The sequence below is a fragment of the Porites lutea genome, chromosome 8 (genome assembly GCF_958299795.1).
Source record: "Porites lutea chromosome 8, jaPorLute2.1, whole genome shotgun sequence".
Lineage (NCBI taxonomy): Eukaryota > Metazoa > Cnidaria > Anthozoa > Scleractinia > Poritidae > Porites > Porites lutea.
The window spans coordinates 33,351,683-33,361,598 of NC_133208.1; the positions used below are offsets into that span (position 1 = coordinate 33,351,683).

Below are 9,916 nucleotides of genomic sequence, written 5' to 3' on the forward strand. Positions count from 1 at the left end.
TGAAACAATTAAAAGACATGCGTGTGAAGCTCAAGCCCTCGCATGTTTCAGATATCTGAAACTATTTAAGCTTATTTCTTTAAGTAAAGAAAAAAAGAAGTCGAAGGCAGGGGAGAATCTCACTACAAAAATATTTTTAGGGCTTCGTTATGCGTTGAACGCGTAACAATGCCAGAAAAGGCTGTGCATGCGTAGTGAGCCTTTTCCTCAGTGCTGACGTCCGTCACAGGCCACAAGGAGCTACAAGGAGAATTGGCATCGTTTATTCTTTTTAGGAGTTTCATTCATTCTTAGCTACATGCGAGCTGGATTGCTCAAAATAAAACCTGAATGCAAGGCTGGCAGGGCTGATTTACCAGCATCCGAGGCCAATATTTCGGTTTACAAAATTAGCTTTCCTCAGGAGGTAATTTAGTCTGCTACACAGCCGTTTTTAGTGTCGTCACGCAACTCACCTCCTCCCTCCTCCTCCTGGGGAGGAGCGTTGCGTTACGACACTAAAAACGGCTGTGTAGCAGACTAGAGGTATAGTAATTTTGTTAGCCGAAATATTTGTGCCAAACAAGTCAGCCATGCTTTTCGGTATTGCCCGCCTTTCATGACTCTTGCATTCAGTTTTGTTTTAATTTCCACTTCGAGTGACCTCTGGTTCTAGAATCTCTACAATAGAGATCCAGCAAGAAGGGACGAGTCAGTTTAATTTTATACCGAAGTTGAGGTTCGCGTTGAGTAGAACCTGCTTCTTGAATTTTAAAATTTAGCCTTCAAAACTTTAATCTCGCACCCACACAATACCGCCAACTACGCAGGCTATTTTTAAAATTGTGATACTCACCCTGGTCTGCGTCAAGATCATACAGGCAGCTACCCCTCCCCAGTTTTTACCCTCTTCTAAACATGACGTCAATGTTCAAACTCGTGCCCTGGGGACGAACTGCGTCAATGTTATTATTCTCGAAGGGTAGTCAAGGAAAGGTCATGCAAGGAAGAGCGTTGTCGCCATTTTGATTGCAGTCATGGTTTATCGAGCGTCTGCTCTCCGAGGCTTAGCCATCACTCAGCTTGTATTTGGTTCTTTAATGATAATATTTGGTATTGCAAGCATTATCGCTGTACATCACTGGTCTTCCTACGCTGGTTTTGGAATATGGGTCGGCATTTGGGTAAGGAATCGAAACTATATAGTTTAAGTTGAGGAAACTTGATGCGCAATTTTTGTACCTCAAACGAAAATAAGATTCAAGACATTTTTCGTTCACTTCGGGTGGTGTGGTGTATTTCACAGAAAACTGAGGATGGGATACAAAATGGATGTCTGTTTACAAGTTTAATATTGGTTTTTATTACTTAAAACTCTGCTTGCAATACGCGCATTAGATAGCAGTTAGAGGTGATTTGTTAATACTGAATTTTGTTTTCATACTTGTAATGTAGTGCGATTTCTTTACATGTAAAAATCTACGAGCAGCCTCCTTGGTAAAAGTTAATTTTTAGCGTCGCAGCTGTAAATTTACGTCATTGGACGCAACGTTATCCCCAGGGGGGCTACTTGGGTTAATTTTTGCTTACCCCCTTATAGGCTATTCTGTGGCCAATTATAGATCCCATCTTAGTCACTTTTGGGCAAATATGTAATTTTTGAGATCCCAACTTGTTCACTTTCTATTTATGTATCTACCCTATATTAAATGAAGAACACAATACTTTTCAACTACAGTACAAACATTCTGATACGTTTGCATACCATAAATATGAAGAACTGTCTAACCCCAAAAATCAGAAAATGTGCAACCCCATTCTAGTAACTCTATTGAAAATGTGACCGCATTATAGTCAACCCAGTCGTGAAAATATGACCCCATCCAGCGGCACGTCCCATTAGCCTTTTATAAGGAAGTACCTCCCCCAGGAGCATTATCATGGCAACTCTGCACAACTACTCTTGCTTATTGGTTGTTTTACGACTGTCAGGGTCTCAGGTAAAGCAGGTAGTTTTGTTTTCATGTTTGTAGTAGAGGACCGTGAAGAAGACTCCTTTTTAATTAATTATAATGTATGTAAAATTTGTGGAGGTCATTTGTTTACTCACGAAAAGTCATTGGTATTGTACCTTTCTTAATCATATTGCCACGATTTCTTAGTTGTCTTCTCTCAAGAAAACCCATTCAATTTAGGATCAGTGAATAACAAGACCACTTCACAAGAGACTAGAGATGGAAAGAAATGCAAAAAATCAGTGCAACAAGATAATTCTCTCTCAGCCATCACATAACCAAGCCCTTTTTGGAATTGTTTCTTTTTTTGTATGAAGTTATGCAATGTTCATAAAATTCCCAGGGAAGTTAAGCTCAAAATAATTTTTTGCGATGATTATAAAGCTGATGGTGAATTTTAAGCCCGGTGATAGATGAGAAACAATCTTTGTTAATTTGTGACACAGACGGCTCAGAACAGGAGTTGAACTTGAATTTGTTGTTTTGTCATAGTGTATCTTTTCCTTTCATGTAAGCTTAGCCTAGGCCTTTTGAAAAATGTGTGCTTTTTATCTCGTGGTAGGTCCTTATCAGTGGAATTTTGGGTTATGTCGGAGTGAAAGATAATGCAAACCCAAACAAATGCTTGGTGAGTGTTAGAAGTACAAAATGTTGTTGTTATTTTTTGGTGATCGTACCCTGGGTACCAGAGAATTTTCATTCGTGGTTTGTGGTTTTGGTCAAGTGTTTATAGTGATCCCCACACAAAAAGCCTCTGGACAGTGCTTTGATAGCACCGAGACAATCGCAAGCACAGCCTGGTCCAGATTTTGGACATGATGGCTGATTGGTTCATTAATCCACCTAAGGGACTTTGAATCTAGTAGATGCCACAACTGGTTGACAAGAATAGGACACCACGTGAAAAGAATATTTCAAACTGTGCTGCTTATGTTAGGATAACAATGGACTCTGCTCTTGCTCTGCTGAATGTTTTGGAACAGTAGTGATGGAAAGTTTGAGGCCAAAAAAAATATTTAACAGAGAGAAGTGAAGCGCAAGGCATATAACTGACATGTTTAAGTTTTGGGGGGCAAGCTAGGATGTTCTGGCAATCTTGCAGGCTGGGAATGGAATATCATTGTTGTTACAGCTCTCCTCAGTGCTGAATATTTTCAATTTTACTGCACTGTGAGTGTGTGTGTGATCAATCAGTATCCATAAATGGCCTATAGATAATAATTTTTTTGTGTTTGATTAATGCCCTTATTCTGAAATGCTATGGCAGAGACTTTGTTGTTTATGCTAGTGGTAATTACAAAGTTGCAAATTATATTTTACATCAAAATTTGTCAAAATTACATGTATTCCCGTATTCTTTGTCTGTAATTGAAAACTGATTTCTGGCATTACTTCACGTGCCAATCCATATGATCACAATGGGAGACGTTCGATTTGATTGGTTCAAATGTTCTGCAATTAAAAAGCTCAAAGTTCAACAGGGATGGTAAAATAATTAATGGCATCGCTCTGAACCAGAGGTTTTCTCTTGTGGCTTCACCCAAAGATGTGTTGGCCAAAGCATCCTGCTGCATGAGAGAAAACCTCTGGTACCCAGGGTAATAACACCACATGTGACTTGCCTTACAAGTTATTTCATATGCTTTTTCATAAACTTTCTTATCATATTTTAAGCTACTGGGGACTCGCCGGTCAGCTGTTAGCCAATTTTTCCACTGTCCCTGGTAACCATCTCAGAAGTCGAGTTAACTCGGCCCAGTTTCTTCTTGTTTCTAAAGTGGCGAATGTGGGTTTCACATATGGTTACCATTCTTATTGTTATAAATTATGATTATTGATAGAGGCTTTTCATTCTGAATTAAATCTGCATTTGTCAACAGATTGGATGTTTCATGGGATTCTCCATCACTGCCTGTGTCATTACTGGAATCATGTTCATCTGCTACTGTGTTGCTCTCGGGCAATTTTCCCATATCATGCGTTGCCAGAAATATCGTAATTACTATGATTATTATGGTTATTACTCTAACATATTCTGTTACTCAAAATCAGAGCGCTATGAAGCTTCAGTTGGTGCAGGGTTGGGTTCTTGCCAACTGATTTATTCCATTGTGGTTTTCTTTGTTGCCCTTGCTTCTGCCATCTATTGCTGCAATGCAGTGTGCTGTGGAGCTCCTTCTGTGGGTGCTGTAAGTAGCATGATTCTCATTTGGTTTACCCTTCTTGTACTCATTGCTGTGTCAATTTGTTTTTTAAACACTTCATTATCCACTTCCTTTGTGGTATTTTTCTTGGATAATGAAGCAAATAATTCAAATGAAACACAGCAAGGTAAAGAACCTCAACTGACAGGAGGTGAATTAATTAGTTGGCTATTTTACAAGTATTGCCAAGGAACTTCACTGTCTCATAGCTACCAAGAACAAATCCAGCGAGCAGTTAGGATGAGGATTGAACTAGGGGTCTCCCGATTACAAGGCCAAAAAAAATTGTAAATTGTCATTTGCTTACCCACAGAGCACTTAGGAGTTCTTAAAAACTCATTGAAACATGTCTGTGTGCTCCAGATCGAATTGGAATTTGAAAGTGTTGGTTTTTAAGGAGAGGAGAAAACCGGAGTGCTTGGACGAAAACCAGAATTTTTAGTTGCCAAGGAGAAATGTTAGTCGCACTGGCGACCATATCAGTCGCAATTTCGAGCCCTGCCAAATACTGCAATGTGACCATTCGAAAGAAACCTCCTAATCAGTACTTTCACATGGTACTATTTATTTAGTAAAAATTGTTCTAACTTTTGAGTCTGTGGATGAAATCCTTTGGTCATCATTAAGATTATGTACTGCTTTCGCGTTTAAGGAGAGGAGAAGACCTTAGTGCCTGGACAAAAACCTCTTACGCAAGGGAGAGAACCAACAACCAACTCAACCCACATATGGCATTGATGCCAGGATTCAACCGTAGGCCACATTGGTGGGGGGCAAGTGCTCTCACCATTGTGCCACCCTTGCTCTCCCAGTGCTCTAACAGCTCAGCCTTGCAGCTTCTCTAAAATCGCTAAAAGTGTTACCTTACAAATAAATAATTATACTTTTGTTATTATAAATTTAACATAGGTTACCAACCAGCAAGTGATGTATGTTGGAGCTCAACAAGTGTACCCAGGGGGGCAATCTGGTGTTGTGGTTATTCAACCAAGTGGTGCCGTGGCAACTGTCTCTCATGGTTACTCAATGACAGGACAGCAAACATTCGTCATACCTCCACAGGTAACTAATGCTCTATATTAGAGGAGCTGTGTCACCACCAACAAACTGAGTGAAACACATAACTAATCACTCATATCAAGAAAGGAAGGTATAAATAATATGAGGAACAGATGAACAAACATGAACAAGATTGAAATGGATGGCATGGGATGGGATGGGAGACATTTGTTTGACGCAAAGCTGTGATTTTGCTACTCACATTGCGAGTAGCAAAAATCACAGCTTTGCGACAAGTAATTATTACTTTTGACAAGTAATTTATCAATTTCCATGGCAATTAAGGACACGCAATTGGCATACTGTAAATCTTAACAAGCCCCCCCCCCACCCTATTAAACCTCCCCCTCCCCTAATTTTTCTTCGCTAATAAATGATAGACTGTATTAATCAATCACGGCTGTAAAACTTCTTGTGGACTGTCCATCCAGGATGGCTTATTATTTATCAACTGGAAGTTTGGATTTAATTCTGATCCTTGGCTGTGTGACCTCCAACGTTCTTGTACTTAGCTTTTCCACTTCGTATTCTAGTTCTTTATGGAGAGCTGATATTATCGTCTTTTATAAATTAAATAAGCCCCCCATCTCCATTAACACCCCCCCCCCCCTCAAATGTGCTTGAAATAAATAAGCCCCCAGGGGACTTAATAGAGGATTAATGGTATATTAAAAAGATTAACTAGACAACCATGACACAACCCCTTTAAGCCCTAAGAGTGATCAGCATCAAATTTCTCCTTGTAATATCAATGCTTTGTGAAACAGAGTAATCATGAGAATTCTGGACATGATCACACAGTCTATGAATTTGCTTGGTATTTTATCAACTTCTCCCCACCACTTTTGTAGGAAATGAATAGGAGCAACAAATGAGAATTCTTATTTTGATCTAAGAGTTTAAAGGGGTAACAGCTTAATGACAGTGGGTTCTTGTTGGATATAACTGGGGCAGCTACCTATACACTAGTATGTACTTGCGTACCCAAAAATATCAAAGATAAATAAAAAGCAAAATAGAAAAACAAAGCAAAGGAACAAAGGGTAAACAAGGAATACCTGGAAAACGGTGCAGTTGCCTAGGTAACTCTAGCCTGCGAAGCGCAGACTATTTCTGGTCATCACTTCAGGCTAAGGTAACTCTGATTTAATGCCCTTTAGATACTTTTTTAAAAAATCAAATGCAGACCAGCTGGGTAGAGGTCCTATCTGTTAAGAGGAAGATTCGAACTAAAAATTCAGGCTGCATTGTTTTGTTTTCAATATTATCTTGGTTATCAAAGAATACATTATTATTTTCTGGCCCCAGTTGCTCAAAAGATGGATAATGCTATCCATTAGATATCTATCCAGTAGAAAAAGCAACTGATTCCCTCAATACTTGTCCACTGGATGGTGATTTATCCAGTGGATAGCATGATCCTTCGTTTGAACAAGTAAGGACCTGATGTTGTTAAGAGATTAATCAGGTCCTTAGTTGTTTTTGTCTTATCTCATAGCCTATTGTTCAGCAGCCTGCAGGTTATTGGGCTGTACCAGCCGGGGCCATGCCTGGTGGAGCAGTTCCAGCTGGAGCCAACCCCTATCCCAGTACAGCCCCTATGTCCTATGCTGGGGCTACTGCTCCAAACCAGGGAGGAGCTCAGGTAACACACTAGTTATTTTTATCCGTTTAACTCACAGGAGTGACCAACATCAATTTCTCGTAACAATGTCAATACATAATCAAGAGAGAAAGATATGAGAATTAATGATTACTGTGGCAAAATACTTTGATCTTTGATCAAAAGTCTCTCAACCAATAATTATTTAAGAAAATTTCTGTGTTGATATTTCAAACGTTTTGTGCATGATCTTAACTCCTACCACCTTATTCTAACTTAGTTTCGGAATTTTTTAAATTTCAGACAAAAATTACTCAAAATATCATGCAGGAAAAACAAGGGAGCATTAAAATAAAATCTGCAAAATTTGACTCCATATAAGAGCCGTATATGTATGTAAGAAAACAATGCACAAAATGCAGGGAAGTTTTATTGTAAGTAAATGTTTTGTAATTCAGGTCCCCATCTTGGATCTTACTAGGTGAATCTTGTTTGTTTTACTGTTTGCATTTAAAAGTACAGATACATTGTATGTCACATTCCTGGTTATACGGTGGTTATTGTTGCACTATCCACAGATTTATAAGCATTCTTGCCATCTTGCCATCCTTGTCTAACTTATCATTGTCATATTTGAATGTATTCTGGTCTGATCTTTAACTCCATTTTTAATAGCAGGCAATGAAGAGTGAAGAGAGACCTCCTCCATATTCATACGGTGCACAAACAGGAAATGCCCCACCATCAATGGCATCTGAAGGCGGAGTCACTGAGGATGTGCCTGGAGTTATGACAGTTTAAACAAAGCTGTTGCAGTAAAATAGATGGGACTTGCTTTAGTAACTTGTAGGTGTAATATAGTGAAAGTTGCTTTAGCTGGTCTTTAGTAAGTTATTTTTATTTGCACATATGAACCCGGCTTCTTCTCACTCCCAGAGTGAATTATGGAGTCTTGGAAGATGTTTTGTCGTCCGAGTCTTCAGACTAAACAGGGCTCGAAATTTAAAAAAGTCCTTTGGTCGCCCTTAGGTGACCAACTGGAAAAATGCAGTCGCCAGTTTGTATAATGTAAATGTCGCGGCTCAAAGTACTGCGTGATCCATCAGATTTGATTGTTTGAAAATTTGGAGGTAAACTTGCTTTGTTTATGCGATTTGGTACATTTTTTTATGACGAAAGCATTGAAAGATAAGATAAATGTTTTTTTTTAACTTTACTCGTTTAATTTAAATCTAAATCATAGAGAAATCTGGTCGCCAAAGTGGCGACTAAGTAAACCCGAATTTTTAGTCGCCTAGGAGAAAATATTAGTCGCACTGGCGACCGTATCAGTCGCAATTTCGAACCCTGTCAAACACTGCAGTGTGACCATTCGAAAGAAACCTCCTAAGCTGCACCTTCACATGGTACTATTTATTTAGTTAAAATTGTTCAAACTTTTGAGTAGGTGGATGAAATCCTTTGGTCATCTTAAAGATTATGTACTGCTTTCGCGTGGCGATCCAAATGACGGCCGTGTGGGAGACTACAGCCTAGACACTTGGTTCGTGTGTCGTGTGTCCTATGAAAAAATTATTCATGGCCAAAATTTGCCTTATTTTGCTTCGGCAAGAACTTCCGTCCAGCCATACATTTTGCGGCCCTGAGGTGACCTTTTGCCTGTTGCGATTTTCCAAATGGAGAGCTTCCTAGCAAACTGTAAAAGTTTTTTTTGTCTGTCGAGAGTGTTATTTTATGTTTTTTCTTGCATACCCAACATGCTCAACGATAATTTACAAATGAGCTTGAAAGGCTAGCATTTCCTTTTTGTTGATGTCAGTAGTACCAGGAAGAGCAGTTTAATTTAGATACGTTACGTCGCCAGGATCTCATAACTTTGTCTTCTGTATGTTTATGATGTGCAGTTGTATAATACATTAATGTGGGTCACACTGTATTTCCAGGTAACAATTCTCTTTTTACTTTTGTCATCAGCGTCGAAATTTTAAAAGCCAGTATTTATTCTTACGCTTTTCGTTTGCATAGTTTGAAGAGTTTTAGTATAAGTGGTATTGTTGTGACTCTTCATTTTTAAATTGATGCATACCATAATATCTAGCCTGATAAAACAGCCGGATGCAAAAATGACGATTTCCCCGTCATTTGGTGTCGTGAAATGTCGACCGTTTTGTTGGGCTTATAATATATTAACTCCGTCTTAACTCGACAGTTGCGTTTTCTGTGACACATGGACGAATCTGGTGGCGTTTTTTAAACCAAATTTAATGTAAAATAGCTACACAGAATTCACGTACGTTCGCGTTGTAGCGAATAGAGCGTGTACCGAAATAAGCGGGCATTTTGTACATACGTATGAACAAAATGGATTTCATTTTATGGCCTACACAGTGTTATTACTTTGTTGCAGGGCGGGTCCCAATACCTATTTATTTTATGTAGCGTTAACTATTTAAATAGTGTGTCATAGAAAAGAAAGAACAACTAAGAGAGGCCAAGAGGTGAATTCATTCTATAGGGACTTCACCAGCAAACACTGCTTGGCTCTGAGTTAACACATCATGGAGTTTTGTTTTATTTGAGTGTAATTAAGTAAAAATCAAAATCACAAGTTGTTTGTCTCATGCTTTTCCAGTTTATTTGTAAGAAGTGCCCAGAAATCTATCAAGAAGCTCTTTTTTCGTACTGCAGTAACTACAGAATAACGTGACATGGGACCAGGATCCTGTGTTGGGAAAAAAGACGAATAAATGGGGCGAAAAAAATTCGGCGAGTCAACCGAACTTAGCGAGGGGCGTTGGCCTTTCCTTGTTATTCGCCCCTTTCGGTCTCTGTTAGTTATAAAGGACCTGGTCTTAGGCTATTTCTAACATAAATATCGATCCCTCTCTTCTTTCTTTTTTTCCTCTTGTACCGGCTTTTTCTCCTTCTCTCTTTTTGGGTTTGAAATTCGATTTCGGGATTTTAGGGGGTTGGAAAATTATGGCAAGCATTTTCTTGGGTACCTTGAGTTAAGTAGGGATTTCTGTGGGTATTCTCGGCTTGCACTGTCACGCAAT

At 39.0% G+C, this 9,916-nt stretch overlaps 1 protein-coding gene across 1 annotated transcript; it reads left to right on the forward strand.

Moving 5' to 3' along the window:
• Positions 1-966: 966 nt before the first annotated feature.
• On the forward strand, positions 967-9,468 carry LOC140946032 (uncharacterized). Its single transcript, XM_073395100.1, has 6 exons — positions 967-1,163; positions 2,557-2,622; positions 3,875-4,183; positions 5,108-5,260; positions 6,756-6,902; positions 7,536-9,468. Exons 1-6 carry the CDS (start codon positions 1,017-1,019, stop codon positions 7,659-7,661), a joined length of 948 nt encoding a protein of 315 aa, XP_073251201.1. The 5' UTR covers positions 967-1,016; the 3' UTR covers positions 7,662-9,468.
• The last annotated feature ends 448 nt before the right edge of the window (positions 9,469-9,916 follow it).

What these genes read in the sequence shown, in the direction of transcription:
- LOC140946032 (XM_073395100.1), top strand. Translation starts at nt 1,017, where the DNA reads ATGGTTTATCGAGCGTCTGCTCTCCGAGGCTTAGCCATCACTCAGCTT. An exon ending in GAATATGGGTCGGCATTTGG is followed by an intron (nt 1,164 to 2,556) that starts GTAAGGAATCGA and finishes ATCTCGTGGTAG; the next exon opens with GTCCTTATCAGTGGAATTTT. An exon ending in CATTCGTCATACCTCCACAG is followed by an intron (nt 5,261 to 6,755) that starts GTAACTAATGCT and finishes CTTATCTCATAG; the next exon opens with CCTATTGTTCAGCAGCCTGC.